Source organism: Spodoptera frugiperda, chromosome 7, assembly GCF_023101765.2.
Source record: "Spodoptera frugiperda isolate SF20-4 chromosome 7, AGI-APGP_CSIRO_Sfru_2.0, whole genome shotgun sequence".
NCBI classification, from domain to species: Eukaryota; Metazoa; Arthropoda; class Insecta; order Lepidoptera; family Noctuidae; genus Spodoptera; species Spodoptera frugiperda.
Genome location: NC_064218.1, coordinates 5,209,109 through 5,230,847, shown reverse-complemented (window position 1 = coordinate 5,230,847; position 21,739 = coordinate 5,209,109). Strand labels below are relative to the sequence as shown.

The 21,739-nt window shown below is 34.0% G+C and overlaps 3 protein-coding genes across 7 annotated transcripts in view; 1 reads left to right on the top strand and 2 right to left on the bottom strand.

Moving 5' to 3' along the window:
• Nucleotides 1-7: 7 nt before the first annotated feature.
• On the bottom strand, nucleotides 8-4,788 carry LOC118265971 (microtubule-associated protein RP/EB family member 1). 4 transcript variants are annotated; one of them, XM_035579286.2, is made up of 6 exons: nucleotides 4,253-4,788; nucleotides 3,610-3,899; nucleotides 2,563-2,794; nucleotides 1,830-1,933; nucleotides 1,572-1,727; nucleotides 8-1,352 (listed from the first exon to the last, which is right to left on the bottom strand). In XM_035579286.2, exons 2-6 carry the CDS (start codon nucleotides 3,874-3,876, stop codon nucleotides 1,284-1,286), a joined length of 828 nt encoding a protein of 275 aa, XP_035435179.1. In that variant the 5' UTR covers nucleotides 3,877-3,899; nucleotides 4,253-4,788; the 3' UTR covers nucleotides 8-1,283. The 4 variants fall into 4 exon arrangements, with proteins under 4 accessions (XP_035435179.1, XP_035435177.1, XP_035435178.1 ...); XM_035579284.2 differs by lacking the exon at nucleotides 2,563-2,794 and adding an exon at nucleotides 3,017-3,257 and having other exon boundaries at nucleotides 4,253-4,419; XM_035579285.2 differs by lacking the exons at nucleotides 2,563-2,794; nucleotides 4,253-4,788 and adding exons at nucleotides 3,017-3,257; nucleotides 4,067-4,224.
• A 365-nt stretch (nucleotides 4,789-5,153) lies between these two features.
• On the top strand, nucleotides 5,154-19,716 carry LOC118265969 (proton-coupled folate transporter). Its single transcript, XM_035579281.2, has 8 exons — nucleotides 5,154-5,354; nucleotides 5,489-5,625; nucleotides 11,175-11,435; nucleotides 13,841-14,015; nucleotides 14,089-14,266; nucleotides 15,938-16,316; nucleotides 17,256-17,496; nucleotides 18,890-19,716. The coding sequence occupies exons 2-8, from the start codon at nucleotides 5,493-5,495 to the stop codon at nucleotides 18,948-18,950; spliced, it is 1,428 nt and encodes a 475-aa protein (XP_035435174.1). The 5' UTR covers nucleotides 5,154-5,354; nucleotides 5,489-5,492; the 3' UTR covers nucleotides 18,951-19,716.
• LOC118265968 (ATP-dependent RNA helicase vasa) overlaps nucleotides 19,711-21,739 on the bottom strand; it is a 239,972-nt gene continuing 237,943 nt past the window's right edge. For both annotated transcript variants that reach the window (XM_050694688.1, XM_035579280.2), the window contains exons 12-14: nucleotides 21,583-21,713; nucleotides 21,372-21,497; nucleotides 19,711-20,832 (exon numbers count right to left, since the gene is read on the bottom strand). In XM_050694688.1, coding sequence (XP_050550645.1) covers nucleotides 20,773-20,832; nucleotides 21,372-21,497; nucleotides 21,583-21,713 — 317 coding nt within the window. In that variant the 3' untranslated portion in view covers nucleotides 19,711-20,772. The remainder of the gene's footprint in view (nucleotides 20,833-21,371; nucleotides 21,498-21,582; nucleotides 21,714-21,739) is intronic.

Sequence of the window (21,739 nt, the reverse complement as noted above, 5' to 3'; positions counted from 1 at the left end):
AACAAAATTTTAATAAAGTTATTATTTTATTCGATAAGACATTCACAATCTGAAAACCAGAGGCAATTAATAATCTGCTGTTAAGGCAATTTATGAATGCTAAAGTAAATAAATTAATTATCTATTTATCTTAACCAGCGAATAACATCTTTTTACGCCAACAAGTCGTTAGTTTCTTCGACGCGTCTAAAGAATGTAATAATCTACTAAATAAAAATATGTTGAATTATAATGTATTAGTACACCTCTTAAAGTTAGTTATAATAGTGCAAAATTCAAAGTTTAAGTCTTGTATTTTGATTAACCTAAATAATGGTCATGTAAATATCACACTACCTGGAACCAATTTGCGATTACCCATTTTAACCACATAATGGTAATCACAAGTTAAATTTTGTTAGTAATTTTCAGATCTAATTATTATTCATGTTATTATAACGGTTTAAAAATGGTAAAATTTAGAACCGAATATCATAATTTTATTCAACTGCGTCATCATTATAACAGAATTAAACAATTAACAGTAAATCTCTTCCAATAATTTAACAACCTATTAAATGCACATTTATATAGGCACCAGTGGCCCAAAATGAAGACAGCGTTCGTAAATTCCACAGTCAAACTTCATCGCATCTATGTGTAGCTTTATAATTACTCATTTAGCAGGATATGGAGAGCAAAGAATGAATATCTGTCAAGAAACTACGCTCCCATGAGAAGGAATGCACTTAGTTATGACACAGCCACGTGAATTTGTATAAAATAATAATTACAGAGTGTGCATATGACAATTTTGATCATTAGCGTTTTTTCCTGTTTCACAACTACATCGTCCAATGGGTTCTCCATTGCCAGATGTAGATCTGAAACAGGAAAAGACGCGAATCCACATCAAACACTTTTAAAAATAGTCAAAAGGACAATACACACAAAGAACAGCTAAGCATTATTTAACTAATCTTCAGAAACAATAACCTACAATGTAAAATTGCATGTTTATGTTTACAACAACTAGTTGTAATAAATGTGTACAAGCCTTGTAACTGCAAAATTTTATTATTATACATTTTACATCTAATGTGCAGGTATTTGTAAACATTAGCTACATTAAGCCATTTTAGGGCCACTGTTTCCAAACATTTAACCTACATGATTCAATATACGACTCATTGGCTGTGAAATACTAAGCACTCGATACTGTCGATGATTGTAAAGCGAGATAATTTCGATTTGATATATGTAATATACAAAGAGCACTATGATACGCGTAAATACATTGATATTCAATATTCGTCTTCCTCCGGCGGGTGTGGGTTGTCGCCGTCTATTTCCTCTGGAGGCGCGAATCCGTCCTGTGAAAGTAAAATTGTGATTAATGATATGTTCATTCAACTCTTACTTCATCTTTCGTGTGTCATGTTTCCAATGAATAGTGTTGAGCTCAGTTGTTGATAATTTAGCTCTGACTAATACAACAGCATAAAAGATTATTATGATAAGATTATTGTATGTATTGTTGTTGCTAGTTGTTTTGCTATGATGAAAGTGAATGAAGAAAAATAACAATGTACCTCAGTTGCATATAAGATATCCAAAATCTTCTGAACAATTGGAGCATTCTGCTGTTCTTCCATTTCTTGACAGATCACCTCTATATCCCGGAGCTTACCGAAATAGAAGTCCCTCTCTTTCTCGAGGCCGTCAACTGTTGCTTTCAATTCATTTATCTGTGGATAATATTCATGGTTATGTTACAAAAAGTTCTTTTCAGATTCTTCTAAAACTTAATTTCATCACACCATGTATGAGATAGGTTTTGTTCAAATTACCTGATGATTTAATTCGTCAATAACTTTAGAATCTCCCTTAGCACTTTGATTTATTCTGGCTAAATTAACTGGTGGAGATCTTACTGTGCTGTTTGCTTTGCCAACTGTAAAACATTAGAATATGTTAGTTATATGAAATTAAGCAAAAAAATAAAATTGATCAATCAAACTTGAATGACTTTTACAAAACTATAAAGCAATTATAATTCTGAACATATAAATAAGCAAAATACCAACAAGGAAAATATAAATATCTTCCTGTACCGACATGAACAACAAAATAATTATAAATAAGAATAGACACAAATTAATATAAATAAAATAACTAGGTGCAAGAATGATTCAGAGATAAATAACAAATGGGATATTATGATAAATGAGAACATGCTGTGTAAATACGAATAATAATGGCAAGTTATCATATAGTACAAGTGCAGCTGAAATACGTCAAATACTTTAATTGCTTTTACTTCTCATGTTATATACAAAATAATTTATAAATGTTGATATCATCATACAATAGAATTACGTTATAAATATAAAATGATATTACGGGCGCAAAATATTATTTACTTAGATAGAGCAATGGTTCTATTAATGTTTATATTTATATAAATAAACTACAGATACTGGTTATCGTTGTCTTGTTTGCGATCATTTATCAATGCAACTCAATATAAAAGCAAAGTTAATAACAAAAGTCAAATGTTTATAAAAGAAAATAAAATAGTACTGGATTGGGGTCTAGCTGCGACTTTAGCGACAGGCGCCGTCGGTTTCTTGGCAACTGCTGCCGCGGCCCTGGGGGCTGAGGCGCCCCCGTGGCCCATAGGCAGACCCTCGCGTTGCGCCACCGCGTCATATTCCGTGCCTCCATAGTTGGCATCAAAGAATTTCTTGAACCATTGCAAAAATTCAAAATTGTCTTGGAAACGACCCTTCACCAGTCTGTCAATGGGTACTATCTACAAAAGAAAAAGTGAAGGTAAAAAATAAAAAGAATCACAATGCTACAAAAAGTGCCGCTACCTGCCTACAACAGTCTATGACTAAATAAGGTGATACAGATGAGCACACACAGCAACACCACAGTGACATCACAATGTAGAGTACAGAAACAAGTCACACAAGTGTTGCTATGAGTAGCTGATGAGTGGGGTGCATTATTGTATTCGGCTGATGCATACTGCCGGAATGGTGCATAGGAGCTGGGCGGCGGGCAGCCCTGGGTGGCGGTGGCACCTGCACTGCCCCACATAACGGCACTCCTGATTCACAAGCCCCAGACCCGATTGTGATGCCACCACGTGCCTCAAAAGCATCATATTCCCTCCCGTCATAATTGGCATCAAAGAACTTTTTAAACCACTGTAAAAACTCAAAATTGTCTTGGAATCTCCCTTTTATCAGCTTGTCCACTGGTATTACCTATAAAGCATATTATTGATGTGTGGTAAATTATAAAACAACAAGTTGGAATATCATTTCAAGTTTCAGGGCATTTACACGTCAACTAAACTTGATCTCAGGGCAAGATCTCATAATTATCTATTATTCTTATAACATTCCAATAATACTAACAGTGAATTTAAGTATACAAGTGTGCAGACACACAATGTGTTCAAAGTGCCTCTTGAAGCTTGGTATAGTTCAAAAGAGAAAATAATTTTGAATACAAAACAAAATTAACAACACTTACTTAGCCAAAAATTACTGTATAGTGTATTTTTATTAATTAGCCTGTAACTAATTAAAGCTTTACTTTGAAGACTTTAGTTACCTTATCAACACCCATTTTTTTGAAACCAGCTTGTAGTATTTTGAAGTTTTGTATGTATTCATGTTCTAGATTTGTTTTGAACTTAATTCTTTTCATGGGCACACTGTTCGGGAACAACATGTCCATGAACTGACAGTAAGCAGCGCCTGTGCAAAGTTCCTCAATCTTGGCGAAGTTCGACTGCAGGCAGTCGTTCACCCACGCCAACATATCATGTCGTGACAAATTCTCAGAAGTCACGTTCGTTGAGTAAACGTTCACTGCCATCTTCACTACTCCAACACTTTCGTCTAAAAGTTAAAATAATCAAACATTAAAAGAATGACTTAAGACCGGCTTAAAATCGACAGCAATGCGTTTCTGAAAAAAGAAAGCCGATCTAAAAATAGGTCGTGGTATATCCGTAACGATTTCCCAACAAACCACCCAAAGTTGTATCAAACCACTTATTAATCACCTGTCTGAATATTTCCCGAATGTTTTGAACTTCAATTAAAGCAAAATAACAGTAAACGTCCGCTACAACGGATGTGGTGATAATAATATGACAGGGGACGAGACGACTCATCAAAAATCTGTGGCGCCGCATGATGAAAGTTCGGCACACCCTGTTCAACATTAATAGAGTAATTACATGAATTACCTTTGAATAACGAGGTCCAAGGTTTAAATCTTCGTCAATTTGTCCAATTTGAACAAGCAAAGCAACCAAAAACGTTAGATTTTTGTCCAAAAACGCTTCGCCGTGTTCTTTCCGTGTTAAACATAGACAAAGTGTCATAGACTACATAAGCATTTTTATTATCTAGACATTCTCTTTGCTTTGGTTGAATGATTTCATTACCTATTTTCCTCTATGAGCTTTTCTCTATTTCAACAGTTATCTAGGTTTCAACATCAATCAAATACAATCTGAGATGAGCTCAGGCGCAATCTCATTGTGAAATGAAAATAACGACTATTTTAACCGAGGGCTAGGCTCGATGTTTTCGCAGCGGTAAGTCCTCTCTTTAAGGAGTTGACATTAAAAAGTTGAGAGACGGTACGGTGTTTTCAGATGAATGAACGCGACCGGCTGCATTGCGCGCTTACTTAGCGCCTAGCTAGAGTAGCTAGTCGCTTGGCGTGCAGTGCAGCCGGTCGCGTTCATTTTAGAACGTTCGTTTTACTGGGCTACTCGCTAGATGATGCGCTAGACATTAGGCGCTAAGCAAGCCAAATTAAAATTTAACCGTTTGTATTTCAAATTAAAATATTTTGGGTATAAGGTTATAGGGTCCCGGGTTCCATTCCCGTGTCGGGCAAAATATTACTGAGCATTTTTGAGTTTTTAAAAAAATCTATAAAATACACATAAATAATTAGATTCTATTTTTGCATTGATCCTGGACCCTGGAATGATCCTGTGAGTTTTCAGTATTGTTGATTGTTGGCTGGCAACATTATAGACGATGTCATCTGTCAATGTCATTCTCTTGTCAAATATGACTTTGACGTTTGCCCCGGCCCCCGCGAAATGAGTTGCGAATGTTTATTTTTGTAGATATATTATGCAAGGAAAATACTACTATGACTTCACTAATCACAAGTTAGTCGTGAGATAATAATGTGTGGTTGTGAGCCTTGAGTAAATAAAGAGACGAAGTTTGGACTCGCGTATATTAATTAATGTGATAAAATTCGAATTTGTAAAGGGTATCAAAACACTTCGTACTTTGTTTATAAAGTTATCGAGTAACAATTAGGTAAAGTTCAAACTTTTAGACTACATTAATTAAGATTACAGTAGTTTATTTACATTGGAAAATATCTTTGTAATTGTAATGACTTTACAATTATAATTTCGACAGTGCGTAATCAGTTTCTTTTATTATTTTAGCACAATGGCTCAAGAAGAGGAACAGTTAACTGAGCGTGACCCTAATATTAATACAATTAGTGAAATACCAGCGAGAAAATTTGCAATTACCATGGAATTTCCTTTGTTTCTTGTTATGATGGGGATGTCTTTATGTGGTAAGTCTATATTAAATATAAAATCTATTTTTATTTTCGCATGCACTACTCGCAAATATAAAATATTTTTAGAATATTTCCACCATTCATTCCTTTAATTTGTATTATCATTACAGTATTAATTTGAATAAATATTCAGAAGCAATTTGTTTGTCGGAATGACTAATAGACCACTAAAACTTCAACAGTTTTAAAGTCAATTAATTAAATATGTGTATTCATGCTAAACTTGGTGGTTTTTATTTCAACTACAATGTGCTATTTATTATTGTTTCTTATATTGTTTTTATATCTATTATAGCATTGATAAGTCTGCTTTATTATGATATTGTGTTATGTTGCGATAATAATCTGCTACTATTAGCTATGCAAAATACTGTATAGGTAATTAGGTATCAATGAGGAATTTATTAATGTAATTTAGTAATTGCCTTAACTTTCAATAAAATAATTTTGTACTTTACTACCACTACATAGTGTGGTCACTATATTATGCATATAATTATGTTAATTAATGTTTACTTAGTGCAATTAGAATTTATTCTATATAGTATGATAAACCGAATTTGAAAGTAAACCTGTTTTCTTACCAATTTATTGAGTTATTCATAGATAGTAATTGTAGAAGTATTACAAAAACATACTCAGAAAAACATAAATAGGTACTTATTTGTTTGGTATAACAGCTATTGTATTATTACTACTACTTATGATGATCATGATAATGCTACTAATGCTATAGCAACTAAACAGATAAGATTATATGTATAATATATAAATATAAATAGTTATACATACTTATTGATGATAGTAGTATCATCAAAAAAAAAAGAAAAGAAATAAAGCAAGAGCACTGACACCATTTTCGTCAGTGAAGCTGCAAAACAGCTTATCAGTTATTACAAAAACATAATAATAACACTTAAAAGATTTACAAAGATAACTGTACTTACTTTATGTGTCATACAATTATGATAACAACAAAGATTTTGATATCAAGTTCTTTTTTTCAGATAGTAATGACTACACAATAATTTGGTATGGCAACATAATAATATTTAGGTAGTTGCTTAGATACTTTATAATCTGTATTTGGAATTAATTAACACTTATTATTGTAGTTTGTTTGTTAATTGAATGTATTTAGGTTGTTAGATAATATAAGTAGATGTTCTATCTGGCATGAAACAAAGAGGTATTTGCCTTAACATGTATACATAGTGGCATGTCCCCTATTTAAATAACTGTTACATAGTTGGATTTGGTATAGGCTTTTTCCACCAAAAAGTAGACAAAGCCTAATCTAACATCAATCCAATCCAACTATGTCAGTTTATACCTACAATTGTAGATGGTTATAAACTATCTTGTTTGAATAAATTGAATATAATATTACTTATCACTCAGTGACGGTCTCGTTGGTCGAGTACTCAAATGGTCGCAGCGCGAATTTCGATGAGGGTTCTCAGGTTCGATTCTCGACTCTATTTTCCAATTTCTCAGTATTAGCGTCGCCTGAAATTTCTATTCCTATTGACTAAACGTGAAACATAAAAATCCAATAATATCTATATTACCTAAAATCTGGGAATCGATACATTGCTCAGTAGTTGCGATTGCGGCCACTTAATCCTCAACAAAACTCAATATCAGATTCTAGATTAGATCTATTTCATCACCTACCTCTAAACATAAATTTATGGCAAAAATACAATGACTATGACTGTACTAGTTACGGGAAATTGACAATAGACGTTGGACTGTGCTATCAACCGAAACTGCCGAGAGGCGCTCCGGTTATTATCAACCGGATTGAATTTAATTAATATTAAGTCGAGTAGTTATACAAAATAAAAATACTTATCGAAATAAGTTAGTAGTTATCGAACATCAAATCATTTACAAGAATATTAGATTCCATATTTGGTAGCATGGAAAAGCCCCCGCCGAGACATGCCTAATTTATTTCAAAAGTTACGTAGGTATAGTATAGGTGGTTCGGAAGACTGAAACTGAATTGGGATTGTCATTTATCGCATCTAATCTCGAGTCTTTAAACAAATAACTATTAGGTAACTACCAGCTGGTCCGATAAACTTCGTACCGCCTCAAACCTTTTTTTTTCTTATCCTTTAAATTCAAACCTTCCCTGGACTTCAACGAATAATTTAAGACCAAAATTTGCCAAATCGGTCCAGTCGTTCTCGAGTTTTAGCGAGATAAACGAAGAGAAAGAGATATACAATTTTTTTTATACCTACATATTAGCACGCGCTGAAGTTTCTAAACAAAGCCACTATTGACCCAAAACAGATATTTGTAGGTATTTTATTTAAGTAGGTACATCGCGGATATGACTTCAAGACTTATTAGTTGTCTAAAATACTGCGACTATCTTGTAGTTCTTTCTTTAGGTAGTCACAAAATACTACTTTATTAACTTTATCAACCGCGTTACACTTTAATTAGGTACCTAGTTAAACAATAAAAAAGTCAATACCTATTTTCAACTAATAGGTATGAAGATAAGATTTGAGGATCATAATAAGGAATTTAATCCAAACAGGAAACTGTAAAATTCTTACACTTATCTACCAATTTTGTGTAAATAAACAACGATTTAGAACAAAACGCTAATTCTTCGCACCAATTAATCCAAGCATGAATCACCCAGTTTCAATGTCACTTGATGATAATTATGTCCTTTGTGACATTTGACGAATTTCCGGTAGGTACAGAGTGACATAGACTAGCTCATCAATCTTTGATGCAATTCTTAAATTTCAACTTTCCACAAAGGCTTTTATTTGTTTATACTTTGTGCACATTAGGCGGACTTAATGCGATTCGATCTAGTCTGACCCAAAGGTCATGCAGAGAAAAGTATACGGTAGCTGCAAGGAACGAACAATGAGTTTAAATATAAATAAAATTGTAATGAAACATCACAATATTGCAGAGACTTTATTGCAAAGGTTTAAGGTGAAATATCTCGAGAACCCCGTGTTTCTGCTGGTACCTTGTTATGGCTGCTAAGTATGACGCTATCTGCACACCTGGTCGGCAAAGATAGCCTTTGGAAGCATTCATTTATTATTATTAATTAAGCATTAAGAAACTAAATCAGGATTTATTTTGGTATACGTTGGACTATCATAATTAAATATTAATGATATCTGATTAAAATATCATCATCTTTATGATGATCCGAGAGTCTGGGAGACGTGTACTGTTAAACAAAGGTATCCTACGTAAGTACTTAAGTAGGAGTTAGACACAATCCACACGCTTTGCAGGCGAATAGGTGCCGAAATTGTAGAGGACTTTTCGGCCTGTCCCCTTTCCGCTATTCCTTGGTTGTTAACATTTAGGCTTCAGGACATCTCGGGTTTAGGATGAATATAAACGGACGGATAAATATAGCTACTTCCGCGCGGTTTCACATCTTTTTTGATATTTTTGAAAGCCTTCTTCGATATAGTATGCACTATCCAACACAAAAAGAATTATTGAAGTCGGACCAGTAGTTCGGAAGATTAGGGCGTTCAAAAACCAAACTGTATATTAGTATAGATACATTATATAGATTAAATAAGTCAGATGGGTGATTCATGTTAATCTATTATTTTCTATCTCTGACAACGTAGCAATACTTATCATAGTTATAAATTGACTACCTAGTGTTTGAGTGGTCCCAGGTGGCACAAGGTATTAGTCACAGTATTATAATAGGGGGCGCTAATACAATGAAACTAATACGATAAGTAGGTGGAGGTACTATTTAATCAATTATTATTTATCAGTCTTTCTATTTAAGGAATAAAAGACGTGATGATATTTTACATAAAGTACCTAGTAGGTTGCTTAACTACGGACTAATTTGAATCGTTATCTATTGTAATGCATGGTAGAATTTCACTTAGGTCTGATCGTAGATTTTAGGTAAACCTGGTTTTGTCTGGTTGTCCCATTAGTGTCAGACTCTTATTGACTAAAAACCACCCCGTTCCTACTCCTGCTTTACGAGTCGGAACCTCGGTAAACCCTCTAGGCAGTCCGCAGTTCCGAATCGTCTGGTTGTCCCTGGCATTAAAACTTTGATTATAAATGGTGAAAGTCAAACCTTCTTTCCAGTTTAATATTAATCAGGGTAACGGTTAACTACTAAGTACTTGTAGTTAGAATAACAACAATTTCTATACAAAACCATAATAACATATTGCTATGTAATATGAGAATGATGAAAATCTGGTTTTTGTCGAGGTTCAAGTTGCAGTACCTGCTTTTCTGGGAAAAGGGTCTTACCTTGGCCTCCATATTTTATCATGTAGTTAAATATAAGTCCCTACCTTCCTTTTATTAGTGGTAGGGATTGCAATCCGGTCCGGCGGATCCGGTAATCCGGCGGATCCGGCGTGTTTTTGGACCTACCGGATCCGGTGAGTCGGCGCCGGATCCGGTGGCGGATCCGGTAAAGAAAAAAATACGCGAACGCGATCGAAAAAGAAACAGATTATGAGAAAATACTTAAAAAAGAAATGACTGCGTATGAAGTAGGAGTAAAAGGAAAACACATTTCGCTGATCTACAGTTACTTGATGGCGATTTGGCCAACCAGTGTTGAGGCAGAAGGGGCCTTTTCTACCGCAGGATATATTTGTAGGGCCATCAGAAGCAGACTAGGAGACAGTACAATAAACATTATTTGTTTTCTTAGATCGTTTTTTCAGGCACAAAATAATTTTCATTTGAATTTTGCATTGCAAAAAATAAATGCTTCTTGTTTTGTTTCTTAGGATTATGAACTGAAGTTGTTGATTTTATAAGTACAAATTTAAAAGACTGTTTTGTTATATAACTGTGTAGATTATTAATAAGAGTTTAATAGTATTATTATTACTTAAGTACTTTCAGATACTTACATAAATGGGTACATCAATAAGTGAGAGTCAGACTGATTACTTTATTATTAAAAATAGTTTCATAATTTGATTTAGTACAAATAGTACCAAAAATTACAATTAATACCGAAAAAATAATTAAAAGTGATTTTATTTTCCATAAATACGTATTTTATTTTCTTTTATACATTATTATCAAAACTAAAAACCACTAAATACTAGGCCCTAAGTAACTTTAAAATCCGGCCGGATCCGGACGGATCCGGCCGGATTAGCATCAATCCGGTGAAATCCGGCCGGATTGAAAATGATACCGGATTGCAATCCCTAATTAGTGGTTACCTAGATTGTAGTCAAAAACGATTGAAGATTCAGTTTAAATCGACTGCACGGTTGGCGCAATGAACAGCGGGTTAGATTCCTGCACGGAGCAACTCTTTGTATGATCCACAAATTGTTGTTTCGGGTCTGGGTGTCATGTGTATGTGAACTTGCATGTTTATAAAGTCACCCACGACATAGGGGACAATCCTAGTGTGGGGCAACGTTTTTTAGAAAATAGAAATAGAATAAGTATATAGTGATTCCCAAAGCTTCTAATATTCTGTTATCTCAATCTATGTATTAACTTGTCTCTAAAATTTTTAGGAGCTGCTATAAGCAACGTAGTGTTGTACCGAACTTGCGTCCACGCACTAAACTATTCCGTGGACGAATGCAAGCCATTCCTGTCAATAGACAAGACTAATGCGACCCAACATTTGGAAGCCGAAGTCCAGAGGTATGCGACAGTTGTGGGGACTGTCAGGAGTGTCATGGAAGCGGTGGTACCTGCCATACTTTGCTTCTTCCTCGGCGTATGGTCTGATACCCATGGACGGAAACCACTGGTTGTGTGGCCGCTTTTCGGTAAGTAATATTACCGTACTATTAGAATAATGTAAACTTTATTCTGGTTGGATATTTTATATTAGAAGACGTATCGTGTAACTCTTAATATATCGTAAACTAGCTACTTCCACGCGGTTTTACCCGCTCTGCTTGGCTCCTATTGATGTTTTATAGCCTATAGCCTTCCTCGATAAATGAACTATTCAACACAAAAAGAATTATTCAAATCGGACCAGTAGTTCTGGAGATTAGCGCGTTCAAACAAACAAACAATCAAACAAACTCTTCAGCTTTATAATATTAGTATAGATTTCTTAGAATAGATGTTATCTGGGGGCTTCTGGGAGTACGGTAATGTCCATGCCAAAACTAGTCTTTACTCTCACCGCTTTATATCCCGGTAATGCAACAATGACTGTTGGCAGAAGTTTCTTATACTTAAGTTACCATGCCATTTGCGAACACGTAGCTATTGATAAGATTTTGGATTTCAATTTAAACAAAAACAGAATAAAATATTCCCTGCTGACTTAAATTTTGAGACAAAATACTGTTTAAAACATCGTTTTTGGAGACAAATAAATATGAATTCCTCCTCGGTTTATATAGGCACATAATTTTTACTTAATGGCTGCTTAAATTACCTTTTTGAGTGTGCTTATCTTTTTGTCTTCAGCCTGTTTTTCCACTTCACCAGGCCTTTAAATATGGCTAAAAATAGTAAAAATGCAACTGACCTGTGAAACCCGTTTGCCCATACCCTATCATATTTATTTGTTTAATAATATGCTAATTCTAACCCTCTTAAGGTCATGAATTTGGTATCGAAGTAAAAATAAAAAATGGCGGAATAAATGTCACTAGTTAAACCTCACTTTAATGTCTGATAACAGCATACAAATACCCACTGTGTATGTGCATTGTGGGTATGTATGTTTATGCGACTTTATCTAATTACAAAGTGCGCAAAATTATGTACATAATATCTAATACCGGTTTATCTGTTTAATTTGAAATGGTTGTTCAGGGTCTTAAATATTAGACAAACACAAAGTAATACCATTTTATGACCCTATTCATTCGTATGGAATGGGCAAACAGGGCACTTATTTCTGATCAGTCATTGTTAGCCAAATCTTTATTTCTAATCAAACGATAAAACGACACAGATCGGTACCTATCTAGTGATAAAATTGCCTATCTTAATCTCTTTACGTACGTCTTTCTTTATAACTGGATTTTACCAGTTTCAACCGCATGGAGAAAAAGAAGTTAAATAACAATAACAACTCTTCTCAAAAATAGAACATTACAAAGTTCAAATGCCAATAAGACCACAAGAGCGTTGGGTCATTTGTGGGTTAAAAAATACTTTTAACACAAATAAAATCTATGGAATTTTGGAAAACTAGATAATTTTGTACCTACAAAAACATCTTAAAGGTTAACGAACGACTTGCTTCTATTGCTATTCTATTAAATTACTAATTCAAATACTTATTAATCATTGATTGAATGTTCAATCAGATCCATTGTTAGAACTTCAATGTCAGAGTACTTATGCATCTGTTTATTTATAGCAGTCATACATATTAGGTACTTATTACTAACAGTACCTAGTTGTACCTAGTCTATCTGTTCTGTGCAGCCGTTCGGTCTCATATCTGGCCTAATTACCTAATAATTACTATCTGCAACGAAGCGATGGTAAAATCGTGTTTGCAGCTGAAATAATTGCATTCATAATAAACTGTATACAATTTATTACTGCGGTGGTTGAATAGAAATGATGACAGGGTATAAAATTAAAAATCTATTTAGTCCGTCAGTTATGTAATGATAAAATATTACTCACGTTTTTTTTATTTTGTCATATTATATTAGAATACTTAGATAATATGAATCAAAGTTTAAGAGTGGCAAATAAGTCATTTCTACGTATAAAATTTAATATACCTAGAAGGGAAGTCACGCGATATTTCAAATCTATATATCGTCGAAAATATTTGTTTCCGTAAGAAAATAAATGTGTCCAATATTTAAAAATAATCTACAAGCCATCTTGTAGATTGTTGTTAATGTCCATACATTAAAATAAAAATAGTCATTTATCTGAAGATGTCGATTCGATCCAAGGGTTGGGAAAATCTTTAGGAGTTTTGTGTTGCTCCACGATTCTTGGTATGGAAATTATGGAATGTGGAGTTTGTCTCACCATCAGTGAGTGAGACAGTAAGATTAGTGTACACTTGACTGCAGTATGAGAGGCACAGAATAACACAGGGTTACAATTATTATGCAATTAAAGGCTTATTATTAAGAGTATTGTTATTACTTAACTATATTAACTAGGTACATAGATTAAGTAGTGGTGTCGTGAGGAGCTTCGCAGCACATAACATTGCAGTGTCTTATAATTTTAGGTTTCTCCATGTCTGCTGGATTGACGGTCGTCTACTGTATGTTGGACAATTTGGGTCCCTGGTGGTTCGTATTGACCGCCGTCCCCCAATCCCTCTGTGGAGGTTTTACCATATTCTTTACTGGTGCATTTTGTTATTTGAATGACATCACGTCGACTGAGAGTAGATCTATTAGGTAATATACAATAATGGTAAGCCGAATTTTCATTCAGAGCTTTTTAAGACTTTAATTGTTGTTTTTTTTACAGGATGATGTTATTAGAAGCGGCTGTTGGCTTGGGAAGTGTAGCTGGAGCGCTACTCAGCCCTTACGTTTTAAGAATGGTCGGAAATGTGTATCTCGTGTTAATAGCTACAGCATTAAACGTTTTAGCGTATGCATTTACAAACGTATACATAAGAGAATCCTTGGTTGGAGCTATAGAGGTAAGTTATATTTATCAAAATATTTTTTTGAGAATCATGTTTTTTTGCGTATTTGTGTGCATCGAAGTATCTAGACTCTTTCAGACGATGCCTTATTTAAATTGACTAATTTTTAATATTATAAATATCTAGAATGGGTACTTGATGATTGTTGTTTCCGAAAGCATGCTTAGTTTACATAGTGGCTACCCAATAGGCGATTATATTACATATGTATATGAAACTATATTATTATGTACTTTAACAGCATGGCTTGAAGATTAAAAATGAGACCTAAGCCATGCAGTTCTCTCTCCAAATATTTACTGGCGCTGCGTTGTCGTCCAACTATAATGGAGTCACGATACATAGCATGCTAACATGAAATAACTATAAATACTTATTTTTTATCAAATTAGTAAAAAGTTTATCGTTTATTTTGACCCACTTTTTTGTTTTGTTAAATAGTCGCGTCGCACTTTTGAGTAGTTTTTTTTTTTTATAACACAGACATGTTGTTGTTATGGTTGTTTTATATAATCCGAGATAATCGGTAAATAACAATCCTATTTTTATCTTTCTTTAACATGGTTCTACAAAATATAGCATTGGCAATAATCCTTAAATCATGGTGTGACCATGTGCAAACGCGATTAATTTAACTTTATAAATTTAATAGAAGTATTTAATATGGTTCTACAAAATATACCTAGCATCGGTTATACTTAGTTCTTAAATCATGGTGTGAACTGTGACCATGGGTTTATTAAACTTTATAAATAGAAGAGTTACCGGGAATCCCGTTGGATGCTCCACTTATGTCTATGGCGTTCACTAATCGCAATTGTTTTTATGTTACATATCAGCGAATTTGATAAAGCATTGAGTCATCGTGATCAGACAATGTCTCATGTCTTATCTGCACCTGCTTCATAACCACTCGTATCAGATAAACCCTAAAATATAATATCAACTGATTGCAAAAATATGTTTGTTACTTTCACCAAATTCGTTAAGTATTAGGTATCTATCCTTATTGTTGATTATGCAGGTGGCATATTGTATGATTCATACGCCTAGATGGAGTATAAAGATAACCAAAAAATATACACCGAAAACAGGAAAGACCGGTCAAAATAGACACATATATGTATAGAGAAAAGTAACTCTATCCAAATATTATTTTGTTTGCGCTAATTTATAACATAAAGTTATAGTATTACGATAAAATTCGATACCGTAAAACGGGGTGAATTGAAACAAATCGGGGGTGAATAGGAACAACATTTTGTTGTGTTTTCACGTAATTTATAACTGTTTACACCATTTTTTTTTTATTAATTCATTATTAAAACCAAAAATGCTGTATTAAAACCAAAAATATGAAAACAACCTAATAATCCAAATAAAAAATTTGTTTCTATTCACCCCATTTTACCGTAGAGTACCTACTACGTACCATTTGCCGTTGTATGCAGGGACCTATTCATCATAGGATGTCGAACAGATAATTATGACGTTGCAGGGGATTTTTTGTAGGTACATTTTTTCTGATCTGAGAGGTCTCGATCGCCTTTCGTGTTCACACTGACCTTCAGCATTCGCTCGCGGTTCTAGTATTTTGTTTATTGCAATATAGTGCTTAAAGACTTAGGTATTAGATACCTAATAACCAAAATGATTTTGTTCCAGGGTGGTCTATCAACGGTCCTTGACTTCTTGTTAGTCAAAGAGATGGTGCGAGAATGTTTCAAGAGTCGACCAAACCATGGGAGAGCCCAATTACTCCTCCTGACAATAGCCAACAGCTTATCAATATTTATTCTTTACGGACTAATTCCCTTAGAATACATGTTTACAAGACAAAAGCTTCATTGGGGAATAAAGGATTACACACAATTTTCAGCTTTAAGCACGACAATGTCTTTCTTAGGTTCAGCTATAGGAATTATTGTTCTACAAAAGCTATTGAAGAGAAGTGATTTGTTCGTTACTAATGTAGCGTTTATATCAGCAATCGCCGACTATCTTATTAGAACAGTTGCTACCAAGTCCTGGCATATGTATATGGGTAAGTTTATAATTAATTAATAAGTAAATATTGATTAATTAATAATTGTTTGCGGTTATTTACCGCCTTCCAACACATTTCTACTTTACTTTGTGTTGTTAGGTCTGAATGTTTTACAAAGGATTTATTCCTTTTAGTCACTATAATCATTCTGAATTGTGGTCACCATGAAGACGTAATAAATAAATAAGCAGTTGCTTAGCTATAGATATTATTTTGTTATAATAAATGCTTTGTAGCGAGCGACAAATATTAATGACGCACTATTATGATATTAATTATTTAACATTATGCAGTGATTTTGTTCTTTGTGTCATAGTAGGTATCACGCGATGATTAATTTATTTCGGATACCTACTAAGTGTCTGGTTATTTGTCGCATCGCATTTCAAGCTTAAAGTACGACATTCAAGGTCGAGGGAAGTGCAAGAGCGAGGTTCAATTCCTTGCATCCATTACTGACATACTTAGCAATAATATTTTATGTAGTACTAGCGACCTGCCCCAGCTGCGCATGGGTACAATGGTCATATATGTATTATGCATGTATTATACATATAAAACTTCATCTTGAATCACTCTATCTATTAAAAAAATCACATCAAAATCCGTTGCGTAGTTTTAAAAATGTAAGCATACAAAGGGACATAGGGGCAGAGAAAGCGACTTTGTTTTATACTATGTAGTGATTGAAAATTGCATATAGATATTTTCCTTGTTTCTAAAAAAGATAGGGCTTGATGACGTTGTTGTTACAGCTGTCCATACAACAATTTACCAAATAACGCGTCACACAGGTCACAGAATCATACTACTTAGCTAAACTAATTGAAACTAAACCATAGGTCCTTAACCTATGGTTTAGTTTTCAAGGAGTTTAAAGTTTGTTCTCCTGTGTTAATACAAATATGTTATACTTATTTATATTTTCCATTCCAGGTGCATCCATAGCGTCAGTAAAGGGTCTTTCAGCGCCATTAATCAGATCATTTTTGACGAAAATCTTGCCTGTTGTGGACATAGCAAAAGTGTTCGCATTGATGTCTGCGATTGAAGGCTTATGCCCCCTGATCTCACCGTTTATGTACAATTCGCTGTATCAGTTCACTGTGGCGACATTCCCTGGTTCAATCTATGTACTCAGCAGTGCTGTTACTTTAATTTGCGTTATTTGCATATCGTAAGTACCTACTTTTGTTCTTATATGTATTTGGTTTATTTTATTTTATTCTTGCACGGAATGATTTGGTGTTTGTGGGGTTTACAAATTGGTATTCCGAGCCTAGAGGTGATGAAAAGATAAGGGCCTACTAGGTAGGTAAGTTCCAAGTTCTTTTGACCCACTGGGATAACTTTGATCTAAATCATATAACCAATAGGAATCTAGTATAAAGCCTATACCTACTAGTTTTTTATTGGTCTAAAAATTTGGGTCTAAATTACCCTGTGGGATCAAACAACCCCGATTTTACGGTATCTCAATGTAGATACTGTACCTACCTTAAAGGTATAAATAATAGGTACATATTTACTACAACAATGTACAAATACATGTGCTGTGTAGGCAACCATAAAGCCGGTTGAATTGATTAAAATAGAAGTATGACGAACGCACAGGGACAATCCCGAAGGGACCCTAAAAATATCAGTTTCGCGCATTGATAATATCACAACGATAAGTGCCCACACGAACTTCAGAGCATTCAATTACTCGGTTTAACCTTCATGGTCGCAGTTAGTAAAAAGTCCTTAACACCTTGCCTTTAAGTATCTATTTGAACATTTACTTGTCTGGATGTGTCTCGATAAAATCAAGCTCAGATTTCTGCCCTTTTAAAGAAAACCTACAATACCTGTTCTTAGGTACAAACCACAACATTGATACTTTTTTTTTTAATAAAAAGAACGCTGTTTTGGTTTCGTCTTTAAGTCCTAAGAATTTATTGGATGTTTTTAACATTTTAGTTGTATCGTAAGTTTAGGCATGGGCTTTGTGTTGTATGTAATGTCACATCATACATCAACAGCCTATAACTATGGCCACTGCTGACCAAAGCCTCTTCTCGTATGTAGAGTAAAAATGTGTTTTTTGATCTTTATTTCCCTCAACAACATAAGTAGTAAATGTCTTATCATTGTGTATTTTATCACTAAAAGCGTAAAAATGTTGGTAAATATGATAAAAAATATCTTTATTGTGATGTTTCATTGTACCTAGGGAGATAATTCAGGCAATGATTAAATTAATGTATAACTTGTGAAATTGGAAAAAACTGATTTTCTATTATCTAAAAACATTTATGTTATAAGTTGAAAAGAGCAGCTGACGGATCACCTAATGGTAAGCAATCGTCGCGGCCGGCCTTTCGGGATTAGGAATTTAAGGGTTGTTAGGGAATCGGGGATTGGGATCACACAACGAAACACAACGCAACGTATCGCGTCGGTTTTCTGTGAGGACGTGGTATCCAAAGAGTATAGGTAATAGGTATAGATAGGGGAATGACTCCAATCAAGCCGGCCCATTTGTGCCGAAGCATGTGAAATCACTAATGTGATTTTTATTGTTTCAGAACCGTCCAATACTTCAGATGGAATGTAACTACCCCCTATCAGACTTTGGTTGCAGCTTAGAAACCAGATTAGTTACCAGGACAGTACATACTTTAGGAAGTACATAGTAGTATATGACTAGAATGCAGTAGAGAAAATAAGTACATAGATAAAACGAGCACACAAGTTATTTGCGACATTTATTCTAAGGTAAAAATGGAATTGAAAATTTAATTATGAACTTGAGTGTTCGACAAAGTATCCCACGAAAGTTAATTTTAATGAAAGTATGTAATGTGATATGTAGTTAGGATTTTAGTTTTAAGATTCAGATGTTTTTATCTTTATGACATAGAAATGGGGCTACCGTTTTTTTGGTCACTAAATGGCCCAAATGTAGCAAGAGGTTTTTTGTCCAATCATTGGAGATGTCAAATATTGCATGTCCAATGGTGTGACACTAGCCAATTCCCTATTGGACGAAAAGACGAGGTTCACACTAACGTCATCTGGTGAGCAAAAATACAGTAACACTCATTGAGAATTTATATCCGAAAGGTATTAGATTTTTATAGCATGTGACTTATTAGCACGTATTTAGTTTATTATAAGGTGGTGTTTAGTCAACAACTGCTTACTGTAAGCATCGTTGTGGGACAAAATTGGTATTTTGTTGCACTAGCAATAAACTAGTACTGTATTCTAACTACCTCCGGTTTGACTGTGTAGTAGAATGCCTTATTTATGCCTTTACTAGGTATTGAATTATACAAATATATTATTTACTTATTAAAATATATGAATAAAAGTATTTTTATAAAAGATAAATAAAACCAGTGCCTTCTTATTATATCTTTTATTATTTAATGTCTTAAGTCTAATGAATTCTTGGTTTTTGTCTCCTACCGCAACATAGTAAAAATATGTTGTTATATAATATGAAACAGAAAATACAAGGTACTCTGTACTTGTATGAAAATCAATTGTCGAGTATTGATACGATGGAAAACTGTTACATGTTTGAACTGAAATGTTTATGGCGTCGGTTGTATGAAATGTGAACCTATTCTACTTATATTAATAATCATCACAGATTACAATTTTATTCCTCTAAAAGTTTCAAGTTTCAGGTTTTGTACAGAACAAAATTTTTTATAGGCAAAAGGCCGCCTAGACACTTACAGTGTATTAAACAATAACTTTTAATTAAGTAATTTATATGCTTTTATCGAGATTCAAGATTTTACTCCATTTCCACCCAATTGCAATTGAAAGTATCTCTTATAAGATATGAATCTCGAGGTTACATCACATGGAAGTTGACTTATAATTATTTGTGGCCTATAACTAGGTATGTATTTATAGACTATTTATTTTAAAATTTAAAGTGAGCAACTCTACACTTATAACATCACAGATCAGCCAGTTATAATTTTGTTACCATTATTTCAGACATTGGTAGCTACCTAAACTTAGGTATGGAAGCAGCACACGAAAAACAAAAACACTAAATATTTAAAAAAAAGTAATGAAAACAAACTTAATTGCTAAATAATAAAATGAAGAATCATAACAAGTGTAACAAATTGTGTTAATAGCAATGGAACTTATGCAAAATTTAATGTTATTACAGCTTGATCAAATCGTAGGTAACTTAAAATTATTACATACACATGTATAATACTAGTTTTTTATTATAATGTACAGTCTTATAATAATGAGGCCTGCTAAATTAAGAACAACTATTTCTAAAACTGGGAACAAATTCGGATTAGCTTCACCAGGAAGTAATTAAGATCGTCGCATAAGCGCCACTGGCTATTCACATGCACCAAAAGAAAATTAAACAAAAACACTGTTTATACGCGCACTGGCGAGAGTATTATCAAGAAGTCCCTTAATTTTACCATTCTTCTTCAGGCTCCAGGCCTTGATCGACGGTAGACACGGCATTGTTGAAGTCCTGGAAAAATTACAAGAGATTCTTAGTTAAAGTACTTTTAAAAACAGGAATCTCATCTCTTTTCTATTACTTACATATCCATCAGTCTGTGGTTTGCATGCAGAAATAAACAAATAAGTTTTATGGTACAACAATTAAGAAATATCTAAAAATGTATTTTGTACTGTTGTTTGTATTGTTCAATTTGAAGTTGGAGCAATTTGTTTTCGAATATCGAAATTTGACTTCCTTGTTGGTCGAGTGGTCGCAAGTGCGACTACCGAACAGGGGGTCGATTCCCGGGTTGGGCAAAGTATTACTGAGCTTTTTTCGGATTTTCGAAAATTTCTCGGTAGTAGCATAGAGTTTGGAATTGTATCCAGGATATGGCAATAGGCTCACCCCCTATTACATGGGACTTATGACACGAATGGTGAAAAGTGGGTGTACTTTGTATAGCAGCAATACGTGCCGTAATGTGCACCTCTGCCTACCCCTTCGGGAATAAAAGGCGTGGCGTGATACACACACACTGTGTGTATTATAAACAAACAACTTACTCGAATATCACTGCCACCATATTTGTTGCCCTTGTAAGAAGCAGTGCCACCTCCTTGCAGGAAGTCAGGTACAGTTTGATCTGCTTGTTTGAGGATCTTCGCCAAGTCAGCCGCTAATTGCATGTCCTATGAAAAATAATATTTGTTAGTTTTGCATTAATTCTAAACATCCATTAATTTCTGAGAGTTCAAAATATAAAGGTCTACTTACTTGATCACCATCATAGAAAGATACTGCTTTGCCTCTGTTGCCCACACGACCGGTTCTACCAATCCTGTGCACATACTCGTCAATACTCTTTGGCAAATCATAGTTGACAACTATGTCAACATTCTTTATGTCTGTAAAATAAAAGAAATAATGTAAT

Excerpts from the sequence above, each read along its gene's own strand:
- LOC118265971 (XM_035579284.2), bottom strand. The coding sequence starts at position 3,876 with ATGGCAGTGAACGTTTACTCAACGAACGTGACTTCTGAGAATTTGTCA. Across the intron at positions 1,934-3,016 it reads TCCTATGCACCATTCCGGCA|TTGGCAAAGCAAACAGCACA; the intron begins GTATGCATCAGC and ends AATGTTTTACAG. Across the intron at positions 1,353-1,571 it reads ATATCTTATATGCAACTGAG|GACGGATTCGCGCCTCCAGA; the intron begins GTACATTGTTAT and ends TTACTTTCACAG.
- LOC118265969 (XM_035579281.2), top strand. The coding sequence starts at position 5,493 with ATGGCTCAAGAAGAGGAACAGTTAACTGAGCGTGACCCTAATATTAAT. Across the intron at positions 11,436-13,840 it reads GGTTGTGTGGCCGCTTTTCG|GTTTCTCCATGTCTGCTGGA; the intron begins GTAAGTAATATT and ends TTATAATTTTAG. Across the intron at positions 16,317-17,255 it reads GTCCTGGCATATGTATATGG|GTGCATCCATAGCGTCAGTA; the intron begins GTAAGTTTATAA and ends TTTCCATTCCAG.